Genomic DNA, 22,745 nt, shown 5'->3' with positions numbered 1-22,745 from the left:
CACACACACACACACAGCTCTTTCAGACACACACACACACAGGCACACACACAGAGCTCTCTCAGACACACACACACACACACATACACACACACCTCTCTCAGACACACACACACACACACACACACAGCTCTTTCAGACACACACACACACAGACACACACACAGAGCTCTCTCAGACACACACACACACATACACACACACCTCTTCAGACACATACACACACACACACCTCTGTCAGACACACACACACACACACAGCTCTTTCAGACACACACACACACACACAGCTCTTTCAGACACACACACAGAGCTCTCTCAGACACACACACCTCTCTCAGACACACACACAGCTCTTTCAGACACAGACACACACACACACAGAGCTCTCAGACACACACACACACACACACCTCTGTCAGACACACACACACACACACACAGACACACACACAGACACACACCTCTCTCAGACACAGCCCTTGCACAGCTAAACATGCAAACCTCATTACCCAACTGTAGTGACACTCAACATGAGGGATCTCAGCTACATTTACACGACTTGACAATCATGTTGGACAGCTGTTCCACTTTGGGTGTTCGGCCGACATAGTACAAAATGGTGAGTGGTTCGAGGTCCTGAGGAGCACAGCATGGTGTAGCTGAAGCCTCTGGGTTTAATGTGTTGTACAATCCCAGCACCTACAATGGACAAGAAACAGCAATGACCATCTCCAAGGAAAGAGAATTGCCTTGAAATTCAATCACGGCACTGTCCTTGAAAATCCAACTATTAATATCTTGGAGGCTACAAAGTACAGGACAGGAGTGTGGTGGAATACTCCCCAGTTACCTGAATGGGTCCAGCCCCAATAATACTAAAGAAGCTTGACCCCATCCAGGACAAAGCAGCTGCTTGATTGGCCCCACACCCACAAACCTCCCCCTCCCTCCCCCACCGACGCTCAGTAACAGCAGTGTGTACCATCTACAAGATGCCCTGCAGAAACTCACCAAAGATCCTCAGACAGCAACTTCCAAACCCACAACCACTTCCATCTAGAAGGACAAGGGCAGCAGATACATGGGAACACCAGCCCCTGCAAGTTCCCCTCCAAGCCATTCACCATCCTGACTTGGAAATATATCGCCATTCCTTCACTGTCACTGGGTCAGAGTCCTGGAATTCCCTCCATAAGGACATTGTGGCCCAATATCCAACTCATTCAATCCAATGTTCCACTTGCCCAGCCCAATATCCCACTTGCCAAGTCAAATATCCCACACACTCAGCCCATTATCCCACAAGGCCAGCCCATTATCCCACACGGCCAGCCCAATAACCCACGTGCCCAGTCCAATATCCGACACACCCAGCTCAATATCCCACATGCCCAGCCCAATATCCCATGTGCACAGTCCCATATCCCACAAGCCCAGCCGAATATCCCACAAGCCCAGTCCAATATCCGACACACACAGCCCAATAGCCCACACGCCTAGTCCAATATCCCACATGCCTAGTCCAATATCCCACACGCCCAGCCCAATATCCTACTCACACAGCCCAATATCCCACACGCCCAGTCCAATATCCCTCACGCCCAGTCCAATATCCCTCACGCCCAGTCCAATATCCCTCACGCCCAGTCCAATATCCCACACGCCCAGTCCACTATCCTACATGCCAAATCCAATATCCCACACACCCAGTCCAATATCCTACTCACACAGAACAATATCCCACACGGCCAGCCCAATATCCCACACGCCCAGTCCAATATCCCACATGCCCAGTCCAATATCCCACTCACCCAGCCCAATATCCCACACGCCCAGTCCAATAACCTACACGTCCAGTCCCATATCCCACATGCCCAGCCCAAAATCTCACAAGCCCAGTCCAATATCTGTCTCGTCCAGCCCAATATCCGACTCACCCAGTTCAATAGCCCACTCACCCAGTCCAATTGCCCACTCGCCCAGTCCAATATCCCACTCACCCAGTCCAATAGCCCACTCGCCCAGTCCAATATTCCACACAGCCAGTCCAATATCCCACATGCCCAGTCCATATTCCCACACGCCCAGTCCATATTCCCACACGCCCAGTCCAATATCCCACACGACCAGTCTCATATCCCACTCATCCAATCCAATGCCCCACATGCCCAATACAAAGTCTCACATGCCCAGTCCAATACCCACTCACACGGCCCAATATCCCAGAGGGCCGGCCCAATATCCCACTCGCCCTGTCCAATATCCCACACGCCCAGTCAAACATCGCACTCGCCCAGCCCCATATCCAACTATCCCAGTCCAATATCCCACACGCCCAGTCCAATATTCCACACGCCCAACCCAATAACCCATACGCCCAGTCCCATATCCCACTCACCCAGCCCACTATCCCACACGCCCACTCCAATATCTCACTCTCCCAGTCCAATATCCCACTAGCCCAGTCCAATATCCCACAGGCTCAGTCCCATATCCCACAGGCCCAGTCCCATATCCCACACTCCCAGTCTAATATGCCACTCACCCAGTCCAATATCCCACTCGTCTTGTCCAATATCCCACTCGCCCGGTCCAATATCCCACACGCCCAGTCAAACATCGCACTCGCCCAGTCCCATATCCAACTAGCCCAGTCCAATATCCCACATGCCCAGTCCAATATCCCATTCACCCTGTCCAATAATCCACACACCCAACCCAATATCCCACTCGACCACTCTCAAATCCCACTTGCCCAGTCCCAAATCCCACTCGCCCAGCCCCATATCCTACACGCCCAAACCAATATCCCACACGCCCATCCCAATATCCCACTCACCCATCCCAATATCCACTCACCCATCCCAATATCCCACTCGCCCACTTCCAAATCCCACTCGTCCAGCCCCATATCCCACACGCCCAAACCAATATCCCACACACCCAGCCCAATATCCCACACACCCAGCCCAATATCCCACACACCCAGCCCAATATGCCACTCACCCAGTCCAATATCCCACTCACCCAGTCCAATATCCCACACGCCCAGTCATATTTCCCAGTCGTCTTGCCCAATATCCCACACGCCCGGTCCAATATCCCACACGCCCAGTCCAATATCCCACACGCCTAGTCCAATATCCCTGACGCCCAGTCAAATATCCCACTCGCATAGTCCAATAACCCACACGCCCAGTCCCATATCCCACACGCCCAGTCCCATATCCCACACGCCCAGTCCAATATCCTACTTGACTTGTCCAATAACCCACACGCCCAACCCAATAACCCATATGCCCTGTCCCATATCCCACTCACCCAGCCCACTACCCAACACGGCCAATCCAAACTCCCGCTCGCCCAGTCCAATATCTCACTTGCCCAGTCCAATATCTCACTCGCCCAGTCCCATATCCCACATGCCCAGTCCAATATCCCACAAGCCCTGTCCAATATCCCACAAGCCCAGTTCCGTATCCCACAAGCCCAGTCCCGTATTCCACAAGCCCAGTCCCATATCCCACACGCCCAGTCCAATATCCCACAGGCACAGTACAATATCTCACTCGCCGAGTCCAATATTCCTCATGCCCAGTCCAATATACCACACACCCAGTCCGCTATCACACTCGCCCAGTCCGATATCACACTCGCCCAGTCAAACATCGCCCAGCCCAATATCCCACTCGCACAGTCCTATATCCCACTCGCCCTGTCCAATATCCCACTCGCCCTGTCCAATATCCCACTCACCCTGTCCAATATCGCACTCATCTTGTCCAATATTCCACTCGTCTTGTCCAATATCCCACAAGCCCTGTCCAATATCCCACATGCCCTGTCCCATATCTCACATGCCCAGCCCAATATCCTACTCACCCAATCCCATATCCCACACGCCCAGTCCAATATCCCACTGGCGCAGTACAATATCTCACTCGCCGAGTCCAATATTCCTCATGCCCAGTCTGATATCCCACACACCCAGTCTGATATCCAACTCGCCCAGTCCGGTATCCCACTCGCCCAGTCCGATATCACACTCGCCCAGTCCGGTATCCCACTCGCCCAGTCCGATATCACACTCGCACAGTTCCATATCCCACTCGCCCTGTCCAATATCCCACACGCCCTGTCCAATATCCCACTCGCCCTGTCCAATATCCCACTCGCCCTGTCCAATATCCCACACGCCCTGTCAAATATCCCACTCGCCCTGTCCAATATCCCACTCGCCCTGTCCAATATCCCACACGCCCTGTCCAATATCCCACACGCCCTGTCCAATATCCCACATGCCCTGTCCCATATCCCTCTCGCCCAGTCCCATATCCCACTCGCCCTGTCCAAAATCCCACACGCCCAGTCCAATATCCTACTCGCCCTGTCCAATATCCCACACGCCCTGTCCAATATCTCACATGCCCTGTCCCATATCCCACTCGCCCAGTCCCATATCCCACTCGCCCTGTCCAAAATCCCACACGCCCAGTCCAATATCCCACTCGCCCTGTCCAATATCCCACTCGCCCTGTCCAATATCCCACTCGCCCAGTCCCATATCCCACTCGCCCTGTCCAAAATCCCACTCGCTCTGTCCAAAATCCCACTCGCCCTGTCCGATACCCTACTCGCCCTGTCCGACATCCCACACGACCTGTTCGATATCCCACATGACCAGTCCAAGATCCCACACGCCCATCCCAATATCCCACTCACACATCCCAATATCCCACACGGCCAGCCCAATATCCCACTCACCCATCCCAATATCCCACTCACCCACTCCCAAATCCCACTCGCCCAGCCCCATATCCTACACACCCAAACCAATATCCCGCACGCCCATCCCAATATCCCACTCACCCATCCCAATATCCCACTCGCCCAGTCCCAATATCCCACACACCCAGCCCAATATCCCACACACCCAGCCCAATATCCCACACACCCTGTCCAATATCCCACACGCCCAGTCATATTTCCCAGTTCTCTTGTCCAATATTCCACATGCCCCGTCCAATATTCCACACGCCCAGCCCAATATCCCACTCGCCCAGCCCAATATCCGACACGCCCAGTTCAATAGCCCACATGCCCAGTTCAATAGCCCACATGCCCAGTTCAATAGCCCACACGCCCAGTCCAATATCTCACTCGCCAAGTCCAATATCCCACACGCCAGTCCAATATCCCACACGCACAGTCCATTATCCCACACGCACAGTCCATTATCCCACTCGCCCAATCCCAAATCCCACTCGCCCAGTCCCAAATCACACTCGCCCAGCCCCATATCTTACACACCCAAACCAATATCCCACATGCCCAAACCAATATCCCACACACCCTGTCCAATATCCCACACACCTAGCCCAAAATACCACTCACCCAGTCCAATATCCCACTCACCCTGTCCAATATCCCACACGCCCAGTCATATTTCCCAGTCGTCTTGTCCAATATCCCACACGCCCCATCCAATATTCCACATGCCCCGTCCAATATTCCACACGACCCGTCCAATATTCCACACGACCCGTCCAATATTCCACACGACCCGTCCAATATCCCACTCAGCCAGTCCAATAACCCAAACGCCCAGTCCCATATCCCACATGCCTAGTCCAATATCCCACTCGCCCTGTCCAATATCCCACTCGCCCTGTCCAATATCCCACTCGCCCTGTCATATATCGCACCCATCTTGTCCAATATCCCACTCATCTTGTCCAATATCCCACACGCCCTGTCCAATATTCCACACGCCCTGTCCAATATTCCACACGCCCTGTCCAATATCCCACACGCCCAGGCCAATATCCCACACGTCCAGGCCAATATCCCACACGCCCAGGCCAATATTCCACGCGCACAGTCCCATATCCCACGCGCACAGTCCCATATCCCACGCGCCCAGGCCAATATCCCACGCGCCCAGGCCAATATCCCACACGCCCAGGACAATATCCCACACGCCCAGGCCAATATCCCACACGCACAGTCCCATATCCCACACGCACAGTCCCATATCCCACACGCACAGTCCCATATCCCATCCCACTCGCCCAGTCCGAAATCCCACTCGCCCAGTCCGAAATCCCACTCGCCCTGTCCGCTACCCCACTCGCCCTGTCTGATACCCCACTCGACCTATCTGATACCCCACTCAACCTGTCCGATATCCCACACGACCTGTCCAATATCCCACACGACCTGTCCAATATCCCACACGACCAGTCCGATATCCCACTCACCCATCCTAATATCCCACACGGCCAGCCCAATATCCCACTCGCCCTCTCCCAAATCCCACTTGCCCAGTCCTAAATCCCACTCGCCCAAACCAATATCCCACATGCCGAAACCAATATCCCACACACCCTGTCCAATATCCCACTCACCAAGACCAATATGCCACTCACCCTGTCCAATATCCCACATGCCCAGTCATATTTCCCAGTCGTCTTATCCAATATCCCACATGCCCCGTCCAATATTCCACACGACCCGTCTAATATTCCACACGCCCCGTCCAATATTCCACACGCCCCGTCCAATATCCCACTCGGCAAGTCCAATAACCCACATGCCCAGTCCAACAACCCACACGCCCGGTCCAATATCCCACATGCCCAGTCCAATATCCCTGACGCCCAGTCCAATATCCCTGACGCCCAGTCCAATATCCCACTCACACAGTCCAATAGGTGGGCGGCACGGTGGCACAGTGGTTAGCACTGCTGCCTCACAGCGCCAGAGACCCGGGTACAATTCCCGCCTCAGGTGACTGACTGTGTGGAGTTTGCACATTCTCCCCGTGTCTGCGTGGGTTTCCTCCGGGTGCTCCGGTTTCCTCCCACAGTCCAAAGATGTGCAGGTCAGGTGAATTGGCCATGCTAAATTGCCCGTAGTGTTAGGTAAGGGGTAGATGTAGATGTAGGGGTAAGGGTGGGTTACGCTTCGGCGGGGCGGTGTGGACTTGTTGGGCCGAAGGGCCTGTTTCCACACTGTAAGTAATCTAATCTAATCTAATCTAATCTAATCTAATCTAACCCACTCACACAGTCCCATATCCCACACGCCCAGTCCAATATCCGACTTGACTTGTCCAATAACCCACACGCCCAACCCAAATGCCCAGTCCCATATCCCACTCACCCAGCCCACTACCCAACACGTCCAATCCAAAATCCCACAAGCCCAGTCCAATATCCCACACGCCCAGTCCAATGTCCCACACACCCAGTCCCATATCCCACAAGCCCAGTCCAATATCCCACAAGCCCAGTCCAATGTCCCACAAGCCCAGTCCAATGTCCCACACACCCAGTCCCATATCCCACACGCCCAGTCCCATATCCCACACGCCCAGTCCCATATCTCACACGCCCAGCCCAATATCCTACTCACCCAATCCCATATCCCACATGCCCAGTCCAATATCCCACTCACCCAATCCCATATCCCACAGGCGCAGTACAATATCTCACTCGCCGAGTCCAATATTCCTCATGCCCAGTCCAATATCCCACATACCCAGTCTGATATCACACTCGCCTAGTCCGATATCACACTCGCCTAGTCCGATATCACACTTGCCCAGTCCGATATCACACTCGCCCAGTCCGATATCACACTCGCCCAGTCAAACATCGCCCAGTCCAATATCCCACATACCCAGTCCCATATCCCACACGCCCAGACACATATCCCACTCGCCCAGTCCAATATCCCACTCGCCCAGTCCCATATCCCACTCGCCCAGTCCGAAATCCCACTCGCCCAGTCAGAAATCCTACTCGGCCTGTCCGATACCCCACTCATCCTGTCTGATACCCCACTTGCCCTGTCTGATATCCCACACGACCTGTCCGATATCCCACACGACCTGTCCGATAGCCCACACGCCCATCCCAATATCCCACTCACCTATCCCAATATCCCACATGGCCAGCCCAATATCCCACTCGCCCACTCCCAAATCCCACTTGTCCAGTCCCAAATCCCACTCGCCCAGCCCCATATCCTACACGCCCAAACCAATATCCCACACGCCCATCCCAATATCCCACTCACCCATCCCAATATCCTACTCACCCACTCCCAAATCCCACTCGCCCAGCCCCATATCCCACACGCCCAAACCAATATCCCACACGCCCAGCCCAATATCCCACACACCCAGCCCAATATCCCATACACCCATCCCAATATGCCACTCACCCAGTCCAATATCCCACTCACCCTGTCCAATATCCCACACGCCCAGTCATATTTCCCAGTCGTCTTGTCCAATATCCCACACGCCCCGTCCAATATTCCACACGACCCGTCCAATATTTCACACGACCCGTCCAATATTCCACACGACCCGTCCAATATCCCACTCGGCCAGTCCAATAACCCACATGCCCAGTCCAACAACCCACACGCCCGGTCTAATATCCCACATGCCCAGTCCCATATCCCAGACGCCCAGTCCCTTTTCCCTGACGCCCAGTCAAATATCCCTGACGCCCAGTCAAATATCCCACTCGCACAGTCCAATAACCCACACGCCCAATCCAAAATCCCACATGCCCAGTCCAATATCTCACTCGCCCAGTCCAATATCTCACTCGCCCTGTCCAATATCCCACAAGCCTAGTCCCATATCCCACAAGCCCAGTCCCATATCCCACAAGCCCAGTCCCATATCCCACTCATCCAGTCACATATCCCACACGCCCAGTGCCATATCCCACACGCCCAGTCCCATATCCCACACGCCCAGCCCAATATCCGACTCACCCAGTCCAATATCTCACACGCCCAGCCCAATATCCCACTCACCCAATCCCATATCTCACTTGCCAAGTCCAATATTCCTCATGCCCAGTCCAATATCCCACTCACCCAGTCCAATATCCCACTCGCCCTGGCCAATATCCCACACAACCAGTCTGATATCCCACACAACCAGTCTGATATCCCACACACCCAGTCCGATATCACACTCGCCCAGTCCGATATCCCACTCGCCCAGTCCGATATCCCACTCGCCCTGGCCGATATCCCACACACCCAGTCTAATATCCCACACACCCAGTCCGATATCCCACTCGCCCAGTCCGATATCACACTCGCCCAGTCCGATATCACACTCGCCCAGTCCGATATCACACTCGCCCAGTAAAACATTGCCCAGCCCAATATCCCACTCGCACAGTCCCATATCCCACTCGCCCTGTCCAATATTCCACTCACCCTGTCCAATATTCCACACGCCCAGTCCATATTCCCACATGCCCAGTTATATATCCCACACGCCCAGTCCAATATCCCGCTTGCTCTGTCATATATCGCATTCATCTGGTCCAATATCCCACTCATCTTGTCCAATACCCCACATGCCTTGTCCAATATTCCACTCACCCTGTCCAATATTCCACTCACCCTGTCCAATATCACACACGCCCAGTCCATATTCCCACACGCCCAGTCATATATCCCATACGCCCAGTCATATATCCCACACGCCCGGTCCAATATCCCACACGCCCAGTCAAACATCGCACTCACCCAGGCCAATATCCCAATCGCCATGTCCAATATCCCACTTGCCCTGTCATATATCGCACTCATCCGGTCCAATATACCACTCGTCTTGTCCAATATCCCACATGCCCAGTCCAATATTCCACTCGACCTGTCCAATATCGCACACGCCCAGTCCAATATCCCACATGCCCAGTCCAATATCTCACACCCCCAGTCCAATATCCCACAAGCCCAGTCCAATATCCCACAAGCCCAGTCCAATATCCCACACGCCCTGTCCCGTATCCCACTCGCCCTGTCCCATATCCCACTCGCCCTGTCCCGTATCCCACTCGCCCAGTCCGATAGCCCACTCGCCCAGTCCGATAGCCCACTCGCCCAGTCCCATATCCCACTCACCCAGTCCGATAGCCCACACGCACAGTCCCATATCCCACTCGCCCAGCCAAATATCCCACTCACACAGTCCAATATCCCACTCGCCCAGTCCCATATCCCACTCGCCCAGTCCAATAACCCACACGCCCAGTCCCTTATCCCACTCGCCCAGTCCCATATCCCACGCGCCCAGTCCCATATCCCACGCGCCCAGTCCCATATCCCATGCGCCCAGTCCCATATCCCATGCGCCCAGTCCGATACCCCACGCGCCCAGTCAGATATCCCACGCGCCCAGTCAGATATCCCACGCGCCCAGTCAGATATCCCACGCGCCCAGTCCCATATCCAACTCGCCCAGTCCCATATCCAACTCGCCCAGTCCCATATCCCACTCGCCCAGTCCGATATCCCACTCGCCCAGTCCGATATCCCACTCGCCCAGTCCGATATCCCACTCGCCCAGTCCGATATCCGACTCACCCAGTCCGATATCCCGCTCGCCCAGTCCCATAGCCCACTCGCCCAGTCCCATAGCCCACTCGCCCAGTCCCATAGCCCATTCGCACAGTCCCATATCCCACATGCACAGTCCAATAACCCACACGCCCAGTCCCTTATCCCACTCACCCAGTCCCATATCCCACACGCACAGTCCCATATCCCACTCGCCCAGTCCCATATCCCACACGCCCAGTCCCATATCCCACACGCACTGTCCCATATCCCACACGCACTGTCCCATATCCCACGCGCCCAGTCCAATATCCCACGCGCCCAGTCCAATATCCCACGCGCCCAGTCCAATATCCCACGCGCCCAGTCCAATATCCCACGCGCCCAGTCCGATACCCCACTCGCCCAGTCCCATATCCCACTCGCCCAGTCCCATATCCAACTCGCCCAGTCCCATATCCCACTCGCCCAGTCCCATATCCCACTCGCCCAGTCCAATATCCCACTCGTCTTGTCCGATATCCCACTCGCCCAGTCCGATATCCCACTCGCCCAGTCCGATATCCCACATGCACAGTCCCATATCCCACTCGCCCAGTCCAATAACCCACACGCACAGTCCCATATCCCACTCGCCCAGTCCAATATCCCACGCGCCCAGTCCAATATCCCACGCGCCCAGTCCAATATCCCACTTTCCCAGTCCCATACCCCACTCGTCCTGTCCAATATCGCACACGCCCAGTCCGATACCCCACTCGCCCAGTCCGATATCCCACACGCACAGTCCCATATCCCACTTTCCCAGTCCCATATCCCACTCGCCCAGTCCAATATTCCACTCGCCCAGTCCAATATTCCACTCACCCAGTCCAATATTCCACACGCCCAGTCCAATATCCCACACGCCCAGTCCAATATCCCACACGCCCAGTCCAATATCCCACACGCCTAGTCCGATATCCCACTCGCCCAGTCCGATATCCCACTCACCCAGTCCCATAGCCCACTCGCCCAGTCCCATAGCCCACACGCACAGTCCCATATCCCACACGCACAGTCCAATAACCCACACGCCCGGTCCCTTATCCCACTCGCCCAGTCCCACATCCCACACGCACAGTCCCATATCCCACTTTCCCAGTCCCATATCCCACTCGCCCAGTCCCATATCCTACTCGCCCAGTCCCATATCCCACTCGCCCAGTCCCATATCCCACTCGCCCAGTCCAATATCCCACAGGCACTGTCCCATATCCCACTCGCCCAGTCCAATATCGCACGCGCCCAGTCCGATATCCCACACGCCCAGTCCGATATCCCACAAGCCCAGTCCGATATCCCACTCGCCCAGTCCGATATCCCACTCGCCCAGTCCGATATCCCACTCGCCCAGTCCGATATCCCACTCGCCCAGTCCGATATCCCACTCGCCCAGTCCCATATCCCACACGCCCAGTTCAATAACCCACACGCACAGTCCCATATCCCACTCGCCCTGTCCAATATCCCACTTGCCCTGTCATATATCGCACTCGTCTTGTCCAATATCCCACTCGTCTTGTCCAATATCCCACATGCCCAGTCCAATATTCCACTCGCCCAGTCCAATAACCCACACGCCCAGTCCCGTATCCCACTCGCCCAGTCCCGTATCCCACTTTCCCAGTCCCATATCCCACTCACCCAGTCCAATATCCCACTCGCCCAGTCCAATATTCCACTCGCCCAGTCCAATATTCCACTCACCCAGTCCAATATTCCACACGCCCAGTCCAATATCCCACACGCCCAGTCCAATATCCCACACGCCCAGTCCAATATCCCACACGCCTAGTCCGATATCCCACTCGCCCAGTCCGATATCCCACTCACCCAGTCCCATAGCCCACTCGCCCAGTCCCATAGCCCACACGCACAGTCCCATATCCCACACGCACAGTCCAATAACCCACACGCCCGGTCCCTTATCCCACTCGCCCAGTCCCACATCCCACACGCACAGTCCCATATCCCACTTTCCCAGTCCCATATCCTACTCGCCCAGTCCCATATCCCACTCGCCCAGTCCCATATCCCACTCGCCCAGTCCAATATCCCACAGGCACTGTCCCATATCCCACTCGCCCAGTCCAATATCGCACGCGCCCAGTCCGATATCCCACACGCCCAGTCCGATATCCCACTCGCCCAGTCCGATATCCCACTCGCCCAGTCCGATATCCCACTCGCCCAGTCCGATATCCCACACGCACAGTCCCATATCCCACACGCCCAGTTCAATAACCCACACGCACAGTCCCATATCCCACTCGCCCTGTCCAATATCCCACTTGCCCTGTCATATATCGCACTCGTCTTGTCCAATATCCCACTCGTCTTGTCCAATATCCCACATGCCCAGTCCAATATTCCACTCGCCCAGTCCAATAACCCACACGCCCAGTCCCGTATCCCACTCGCCCAGTCCCGTATCCCACTCGCCCTTCCCCGTATCCCACTCGCCCTGTCCCGTATCCCACTCGCCCTGTCCCGTATCCCACTCGCCCAGTCCCATATCCCACTCGCCCAGTTCCATATCCCACTCGCCCAGTCCGATACCCCACTCGCCCAGTCCGATATCCCACTCGCCCAGTCCGATATCCCACTCGCCCTGTCATATAACACACTCGTCTTGTCCAATATCCCACTCATCTTGTCCAATATCCCACATGCCCAGTCCAATATCCCACACGCCCAGTCCAATAACCCACACGCCCAGTCCCATATCACACTCGCCCAGTCCCGTATCCCACTCGCCCAGTCCCGTATCCCACTCGCCCTGTCCCGTATCCCACTCGCCCTGTCCCGTATCCCACTCGCCCAGTTCCATATCCCACTCGCCCAGTCCGATACCCCACTCGCCCAGTCCGATATCCCAATCGCCCTGTCCAATATCCCGCTTGCCCTGTCATATATCGCACTCATTTTGTCCAATATCCCACTCATCTTGTCCAATATCCCACATGCCCTGTCCAATATTCCACTCGCCCAGTCCAATATTCCACTCACCCAGTCCAATATCCCACATGCCCAGTCCAATATTCCACTCGCCCAGTCCAATAACCCACACGCCCAGTCCCGTATCCCACTCGCCCAGTCCCGTATCCCACTCGCCCAGTCCCGTATCCCACTCGCCCTTTCCCGTATCCCACTCGCCCTTTCCCGTATCCCACTCGCCCTGTCCCGTATCCCACTCGCCCAGTCCCATATCCCACTCGCCCAGTCCCGTATCCCACTCGCCCAGTTCCATATCCCACTCGCCCAGTCCGATACCCCACTCGCCCAGTCCGATATCCCAATCGCCCTGTCCAATATCCCGCTTGCCCTGTCATATATCGCACTCATTTTGTCCAATATCCCACTCATCTTGTCCAATATCCCACATGCCCTGTCCAATATTCCACTCGCCCAGTCCAATATTCCACTCACCCAGTCCAATATTCCACACGCCCAGTCCAATATCCCACAAGCCCAGTCCAATATCCCACACGCCCAGTCCAATATCCCACTTGCCTTGTCCAATATCCCACTCACCCACTCCGATATCCCACTCGCCCACTCCGATATCCCACTCGCCCACTCCGATATCCCACTCGCACAGTCTGATATCCCACTCGCCCTGTCCAATATCCCAATCGCCCTGTCCAATATCCCAATCGCCCTGTCATATATCGCACTCATCTGGTCCAATATCCCACTCATCTTGTCCAATATCCCACATGCCCAGTCCAATATTCCACTCGCCCAGTCCAATATTCCACATGCCCAGTCCAATATTCCACATGCCCAGTCATATATCCCACTTGTCTTGTCCAATATCACACACGCCCAGTCCGATATCCCACTCGCCCAGTCCGATACCCCACTCGCCCTGTCCAATATCCCACACACCCAGTCAAACATCGCACTCACCCAGGCCAATATCCTACTCGCCCTGTCCAATATCCCACTCGCCCAGTCCGATACTCCACTCGCCCAGTCCAATATCCCACACGCCCAGTCAAACATCGCACTCACCCAGGCCAATATCCCACTCGCCCTGTCCAATATCCCACTTGCCCTGTCATATATCGCACTCGTCTTGTCCAATATCCCATTCATCTTGACCAATATCCCACATGCCCAGTCCAATATTCCACTCACCCAGTCCAATATCCCACACGCCCTGTCCCGTATCCCACTCGCCCAGTCCAATATCCCATTCGCCCAGTCCAATATCCCACTCGCCCAGTCCCATATCACACTCGCCCAGTCCAATAACCCACATGCCCAGTCCGGTATCCCACTCGCCCAGTCCGATACCCCACTCGCCCAGTCCGATATCACACTCACCCAGTCCGATATCCCACTCGCCTTGTCCAATATCCCGCTTGCCCTGTCATATATCGCACTCATTTTGTCCAATATCCCACTCGTCTTGTCCAATATCCCACATGCCCTGTCCAATATTCCACTCACCCAGTCCAATATTCCACACGCCCAGCCCAATATCCCACACGCCCAGTCCAATATCCCACTTGCCTTGTCCAATATCACACTCACCCTGTCCAATATCCCACATGCCCAGTCCAATATTCCACTCGCCCAGTCCAATATTCCACTCGCCCAGTCCAATATCCCACACGCCCAGTCCAATATCCCACACGCCCAGTCCAATATCTCACTCGCCGAGTCCAATATTCCTCATGCCCCGTCCACTATCCCACTCACCCAGCCCAATATGCCACTTGCCCTGTCCAATATTCCACTCACCCAGTCCAATATCTCACATGCCCAGTCCAATATCCCACACGCCCAGTCATATATCCCACACGCCCAGTCATGTATCCCACACGCCCAGTCATATATCCCACACGCCCAGTCATATATCCCACACGCCCAGTCAAACATCGCACTCACCCAGGTCAATATCCCACTCGCCCTGTCCAATATCCCACTTGCCCTGTCATATGTTGCACTCATCTTGTCCAATATCCCCCTCGTCTTGTCCAATATCTCACATGCCCAGTCCAATATCCCACACGCTCAGTCCAATATCCTACATGCCCAGTCCAGTATCCCACTCGCACAATCCAATGTTTCACTTGCCCAATCCAATATCCCACACTCCCAGTCCAATATCCCACACTCCCAGCCCAATATGCCACTCACCCAATCCAATATCGCACTTGCTCTGTCCAATATCCCACTCGCACAGTCCCATATCCCACTCGCCCAGTCCAATATCCCACGCGCCCAGTCCAATATCCCACGCGCCCAGTCCAATATCCCACGCGCCCAGTCCCATACCCCACTCGTCCTGTCCAATATCCCACATGCCCAGTCCAATATCCCACACGCCCAGTCCAATGTCCCAGTTTCCCTGTCATATATCGCACTCATCTGGTCCAATATCCCACTTGTCTTGTCCAATATCCCACAAGTCCTGTCCAATATCACACACGCCCAGTCTGATACCCCACTCGCCCTGTCCAATATCCCACACGCCCAGTCAAACATCGCACTCACCCAGGCCAATATCCCACTCGCCCTGTCCAATATTCCACTTGCCCTGTCATATATCGCACTCGTCTTGTCCAATATCCCACTCATCTTGTCCCATATCCCACATGCCCAGTCCAATATTCCACTCGCCCAGTCCAATATCCCACACGCCCTGTCCCGTATCCCACTAGCCCAGTCCCATATCCCACTCGCTCAGTCCAATATCCCACTCGCCCAGTCCCATATCACACTCGCCCAGTCCCATATCCCACTCGCCCAGTCCAATAACCCACATGCCCAGTCCGATATCACACTCGCCCAGTCCGATATCCCACTCGCCCAGTCCGATATCCCGCTTGCCCTGTCATATATCGCACTCATTTTGTCCAATATCCCACTCGTCTTGTCCAATATCCCACATGCCCTGTCCAATATTCCACTCACCCAGTCCAATATCCCACACGCCCAGTCCAATATCCCACACGCCCAGTCCAATATCCCACACGCCCAGTCCAATATCTCACTCGCCGAGTCCAATATCTCACTCGCTGAGTCCAATATCTCACTCGCCGAGTCCAATATCTCACTCGCCGAGTCCAATATTCCTCATGCCCCGTCCACTATCCCACTCACCCAGCCCAATATCCCACATGCCCTGTCCAATATTCCACTCGCCCAGTCCAATATTCCACACGCCCAGTCCAATATCCCACACGCCCAGTCCAATATCCCACACGCCCAGTCCAATATCCCACACGCCCAGTCCAATATCTCATTCGCCGAGTCCAATATCTTACTCGCCCAGTCCAATATCCCACACGCCCAGTCCAATATCTCACTCGCCGAGTCCAATATTCCTCATGCCCCGTCCACTATCCCACTCACCCAGCCCAATATCCCACACGCCCAGTCCAATATCCCACACGCCCAGTCCAATATCCCACTTGCCTTGTCCAATATCCCACTCGCCCAGTCCAATATCACACTCACCCTGTCCAATATCCCACTCGCCCAGTCCAATATTCCACTCGCCCAGTCCAATATCCCACACGCCCAGTCCAATATCTCATTCGCCGAGTCCAATATCTTACTCGCCCAGTCCAATATCCCACACGCCCAGTCCAATATCTCACTCGCCGAGTCCAATATTCCTCATGCCCCGTCCACTATCCCACTCACCCAGCCCAATATGCCACTTGCCCTGTCCAATATTCCACTCACCCAGTCCAATATCTCACATGCCCAGTCCAATATCCCACACGTCCAGGCATATATCCCACACGCCCAGTCATATATCCCACATGCCCAGTCAAACATCGCACTCACCCAGGTCAATATCCCACTCACCCTGTCCAATATCCCACTTGCCCTGTCATATGTTGCACTCATCTTGTCCAATATCCCACTCGTCTTGTCCAATATCTCACACGCCCAGTCCAATATCCCACACGCCCAGTCCAATATCCCACACGCCCAGTCCAATATCCCACTCGCCCAATCCAATATCCCACTCGCTCAATCCAATATCCCACACACCCAGCCCAATATGCCACTCACCCAATCCAATATCCCACTCGCTCTGTCCAATATCCCACACGCCCAGTCATATATCCTACTTGTCTTGTCCAATATACCACTTGTCTTGTCCAATATCCCACAAGCCCTGTCCAATATTCCAAACACTCAGTCCAATATCGCACACGCCCAGTCCAATATTCTACTCGCCCAGTCCAATATCCCACATGCACAGTCCCATATCCCACACAGACAGTCCCATATCCCACACGGACAGTCCCATATCCCTCATGCCCAGTCCAATATCCCACTCACCCAGCCCAAATTGCCACTCACCTAGTCCAATATCCAACTCGTCTTGTCCAATATCCCACATGCCCTGTCCAATATCCCACTCGTCTTGTCCAATATCCTACACGCCCTGTCCAATATCCCACACACCCAGCCCAATAACCCACATGCCCAATCCCATATCCCTCACACCCAGTCCCATATCCTACACACCCAGTCCCATATCCTACACACCCAGTCCCATATCCCACACACCCAGTCCCATATCCCACACACCCAGTCCCATATCCCACACACCCAGTCCCATATCCTACACACCCAGTCCCATATCCCACACACCCAGTCCCATATCCCACACACCCAGTCCCATATCCTACACACCCAGTCCCATATCCTACACACCCAGTCCCATATCCCACACACCCAGTCCCATATCCGACACACCCAGTCCCATATCCCACACACCCAGTCCCATATCCCACACACCCAGTCCCATATCCTACACACCCAGTCCCATATCCCACACACCCAGTCCCATATCCCACACACCCAGTCCCATATCCCACACACCCAGTCCCATATCCTACACACCCAGTCCCATATCCCACACACCCAGTCCCATATCCCACACACCCAGTCCCATATCCCACACACCCAGTCCCATATCCCACACACCCAGTCCCATATCCCACACAGCCAGTCCCATATCCTACACACCCAGTCCCATATCCCACACACCCAGTCCAGTATCCCACACACCCAGTCCCATATCCTACACAGCCAGTCCCATATCCTACACAGCCAGTCCCATATCCTACACACCCAGTCCCATATCCCACACACCCAGTCCCATATCCTACACAGCCAGTCCCATATCCTACACAGCCAGTCCCATATCCTACACAGCCAGTCCCATATCCCACACACCCAGTCCAGTATCCTGCTTCCTCACTTCAACTCCACATTGTTATAATTTACAACTCAGTTTTCAGAAACTGGGGGAAGTGTCAGTGAATGTAGGAGTCACCAGGAAATGGGAAAGGAAATTACAGAACTGTTCTGGTGCAGAAGCAAGTCATCTGGGCCCACTCTTTGAGCATCGATGAATGTTGGAAGGACGTTGAAGTGTGGGTGAGCACAACACACTACGTTTAACAGGTATTGGAGAAGATCCTACCGTGCTGTGCTGGGTATCAGTGCTGCGTAGGTATGGGCAGGGACCTGCGCAGAAATTGGCGTAGTATCCTTTGGGCTCATGTATCCATTTCCATCTGAGGTCCTGTCTGAAGTCGATGTAGAGAGGTCGCACACAACAATTATCTTCATCGTTCCTGACAAAAACAAAACCAATCATCCCACCAGTTCTCTGGGATATGTTTCTGTGTTAATAAGCCGGTGAGGAGTTGTGGTGCAGAGTAGAGTGTCCCTGCCTCTGAACCAGGAACCCCAGCTCTGGCAAGCACTTGTTGGCTGGTGTGGGTTGAATGGTCTCAGCAGCACTGGGCTCCAACTATAGCCCGTAGCCATTGACTGAGTAGCCCTCCTGGGTGAGTGGGAGATCACTGTTTGTGTTAGGTTGATGGGCTGGAGATTGTTACTGGGGAGGCCAGCAATTATTGCCCATTGGGAATTGCCCCAAAGTGACCCTCTGACAGGCCGGTGCTCCGTCAGTACTGACCGTCCAACAGAGTAGTGCTCCCTCAGCACTGACCCTCTGACAGTGCGGCACTCCCTCAGCACTGACCCTGCGACAGTGCAGCGCTCCCTCAGCACTGACCCTGCGACAGTGCGGCACTCCCTCAGCACTGACCCTGCGACAGTGCGGCACTCCCTCAGCACTGATCCTCCGACAGTGCGGCACTCCCTCAGCACTGACCCTCCGACAGTGCGGCACTCCCTCAGCACTGACCCTCCGACAGTGCGGCACTCCCTCAGCACTGACCCTGCGACAGTGCGGCACTCCCTCAGCACTGACCCTCCGACAGTGCGGCACTCCCTCAGCACTGACCCTCCGACAGTGCAGCGCTCCCTCAGCACTGACCCTCCGACAGTGCGGCGCTCCCTCAGCACTGACCCTCCGACAGTGCGGCGCTCCCTCAGCACTCACCCTCTGACAGTGCGGCACTCCCTCAGCACTCACCCTCCGACAGTGCGGCACTCCCTCAGCACTGACCCTCCGACAGTGTGGCACTCCCTCAGCACTGACCCTCCGACAGTGTGGCACTCTTATCCCTCAAGGAGAAAGTGAGGACTGCAGATGCTGGAGATCAGAGCTGAAAATGTGTTGCTGGAAAAGCGCAGCAGGTCAGGCAGCATCCAGGGAGCAGGAGAATCAACATTTCGGGCATGAGCCCTTCTTCAGACAGGGCTTTCCTCATTCCTGAAGAAGGGCTGATGCCCGAAACGTCAATTCTCCTGCTCCTTGGATGCTGCCTGACCTTCTGCACTTTTCCAGCAACACATTTTCAGCTCTTATCCCTTGGCCAGGTAGTCTCCAAGTCGCTGCTGACCTTTTGAAACGATGAGCTATAACTCTCCTCAAATCAGTTCAGGACTTAACTCTTTGCAGTGACACTTGAACCAATCAGACGGAGTATTGATTCTTGACCTGAGTATTTGAGCAAATGAATGAGGATTTCATTGTGAAGTACCTGAAGCAATAAGCTGTGTCCAGTGCCCGTTTCTTGCGATGGCTCTGTTGCTGTTTGCTGTCCAGCCGGTGTGGGGGCAACACCATGAGGATCAGGTGGGGGTTTGTTGGACCCATGTGCACAAACTTCGGTTCCTTCCGCTTGGTCAGTCTGCCCAAGTCTCCGCTGTCTGAGAATTCATAGTCGTCAATCCCTGTACAGGAGACAAACAAAAGGCACATTCATGAGAGGATCTTCTAGAAGACAAAGACGCCATTTTGCCTGCTAGCTCTCTCTGAGAGGGCTGAACCACTTAGCCCTGTACCTCATCCTTTGTCCCATTACTCTTGCAACTTTTTTCTGTTCAGTACACTGCCGTTGTTTTCTGGGAATATATTTAACATTGCCTCGGGAAAGTAGCTAACATAAAAAATGTCCCCTTCCACCCCGGTTATACTCTCTTCCACCGAGCAGAAGATATCAAAATTTGAAAACACGGACCAGCAGATTTAAGACCAGCTTCTTCCCAGCTGTTATCAGGCTAATAAATGGATCTCTCACACATTAGAACTGCTCTCTCTCTGTAACATTATATTCTGCATTCTGTTCTATTACCCTGATGGACTTATGTCAGGTATGATTTGTTTGAATAGTGCACTATACAATATTTTTCACTCTGTCTCAGTACATAGGACAATAATAAAGCAAATCAAAGAATGCCTCTGCTTTAGGATTTCACTCTCCACCCGACTGCAGACCAGATCCCAACAGATCTCTCTCTGGGATAAGGAAGAGACCACCCTGTCAGGCCTAACCAGACATTTATTCAAGCTTACAACTGATTATTTATTTCAATATTTGATGACAAAATGAAGACATGTTGAAGAGATGGTGCATTGGGGACACCTCTGAACTATGTGTGGGATTGAGAGTGGTTCCATAGAGATAATCAAGCCAAGGGAACAAATACTTTGGGTCTGCCTTCCCTAAGGAGAACACAAATAGCCTTCAGGAAATGCTCAGGGTCAGAGGGTCAATGTTGAAGGAGCAACTGAAGGAAATCGTTATTAGTCAGGAAATGGTATTGGGGAATTTCTGTCATCGTGAACAGTGAAGAGGGTGAAGGAGAGGAGCAGCGGCTGCCGGGAGGTAGGTTTCCCACTTAAAAGGGACTTACCTTGAGAGTCAGGCCTCCATTTTCTTCAGGAGCAGTGAGGAGAGAGAGAGGCTGCTGGGATGGTAAATGAGTGCTTTAAAAACTTACTTCATGATTGGGTGGAGCTCCGCTGAGCAGGAGCACAGGTGGGACTGCTGAGTCAGTGAAGTAATTTATATGGGCAATTGCTTTACCCAAAACACTACTTAGGTACTGTCTCCCACCCATCCTCCTTCCTTAACCATAAAAACATGTTCTGTGTGCCAGATTGCTAAGCTTTTTTTAATATATTCTATATTTTTCAGTCGTCTCGTTGGGAATTTAGAACAAGGGGAATGGAGGTGAGGGCAGTGGAATGTTCCTCCCGCAGAATGTGGGGGGTAAGGGTCAACACTAGTGTCCCTGCTGACTACATCTGTGGGAAGTGCACCTAACTCCAGCTCCTCAAAAACTGCATTAGGGAACTGGAGCTGGATGAACTTCAGATCATTCGGGAGGCAGAGGGGGTTATTGAGAGGAGTTACAGGGAGGAAGTCACACCTCAGGTACAGGAAACAGGTGGATGGGTTACCGTCAGGAGACAGAAAGGGAATAGGCGGCGCAGGGATCCCCTGTGACCATCCCCCTCAACAACAAGTATACTGTTTTGGATACTGTTGGAGTGGGGAAACGACTTACCAGGGGTGAGCAATGGGGCACAGGTCTCTGGCAAAGAGTCTGTCCCTGTTGTTCAGAAGGGACGGGGGAAGAGGAGTAGAGCATTAGTCATTGGGGCCTCCATGGGGGACAGAGAGGAGGTTCTGTGGGAATGAGAGAGACTCACGGTTGGTGTGTTGCCTCCCAGTTGCCAGGGTTCGTGATCGTGTCTTTGGGATCTGTGAGGGGGAGGGGGAGCAGCCCCAAGTCATGGCCCACATAGGCACCAATGACACAGGTAGGAAGAGAGATGGGGATTTAAAGCAGAAATTCAGGGAGCTAGGGTGGAAGCTTAGAGCCAGGACAAACAGAGTTGTTATCTCTGGTTTGTTGCCTGTGCCACATGCTAGTGAGGTGAGGAACAGAGAGAGCGCAGATCTGAACACGTGGCTACAGGGATGGTGCAGGAGGGAGGGTTTTGGATTCCTGGATAATTGGAGCTCTTTCGTGGCAATGTGAGACCCCCATAGACAGGATGGTCATCACCTGAACCAGAGGGGTACCTGGGGGGAAAACCAATATCCTGTGGGACAAATTTGCTAATGCTC

General features: G+C 54.0%; 1 protein-coding gene across 2 annotated transcripts in view; it reads right to left on the bottom strand.

Annotated features, from left to right (window-relative positions):
* Positions 1–22,745, bottom strand: part of tgfb3 (transforming growth factor, beta 3) — a 109,180-nt gene that overhangs the window by 32,799 nt on the left and 53,636 nt on the right. Inside the window, exons 5-7 of one of the 2 annotated variants that reach the window (XM_072567976.1) lie at positions 20,367–20,559; positions 18,893–19,046; positions 513–702 (exon numbers count right to left, since the gene is read on the bottom strand). In XM_072567976.1, the coding sequence (XP_072424077.1) occupies positions 544–702; positions 18,893–19,046; positions 20,367–20,559 (506 nt within the window). In that variant the 3' untranslated portion in view covers positions 513–543. The remainder of the gene's footprint in view (positions 1–512; positions 703–18,892; positions 19,047–20,366; positions 20,560–22,745) is intronic. The other variant, XM_072567975.1, reaches the window with a different exon arrangement.

The sequence above is a fragment of the Chiloscyllium punctatum genome, chromosome 4 (assembly GCF_047496795.1).
Source record: "Chiloscyllium punctatum isolate Juve2018m chromosome 4, sChiPun1.3, whole genome shotgun sequence".
Lineage (NCBI taxonomy): Eukaryota > Metazoa > Chordata > Chondrichthyes > Orectolobiformes > Hemiscylliidae > Chiloscyllium > Chiloscyllium punctatum.
The sequence above is the reverse complement of the archived record's forward strand: the minus strand, read 5'-3'. Positions and strand labels throughout refer to the sequence as shown.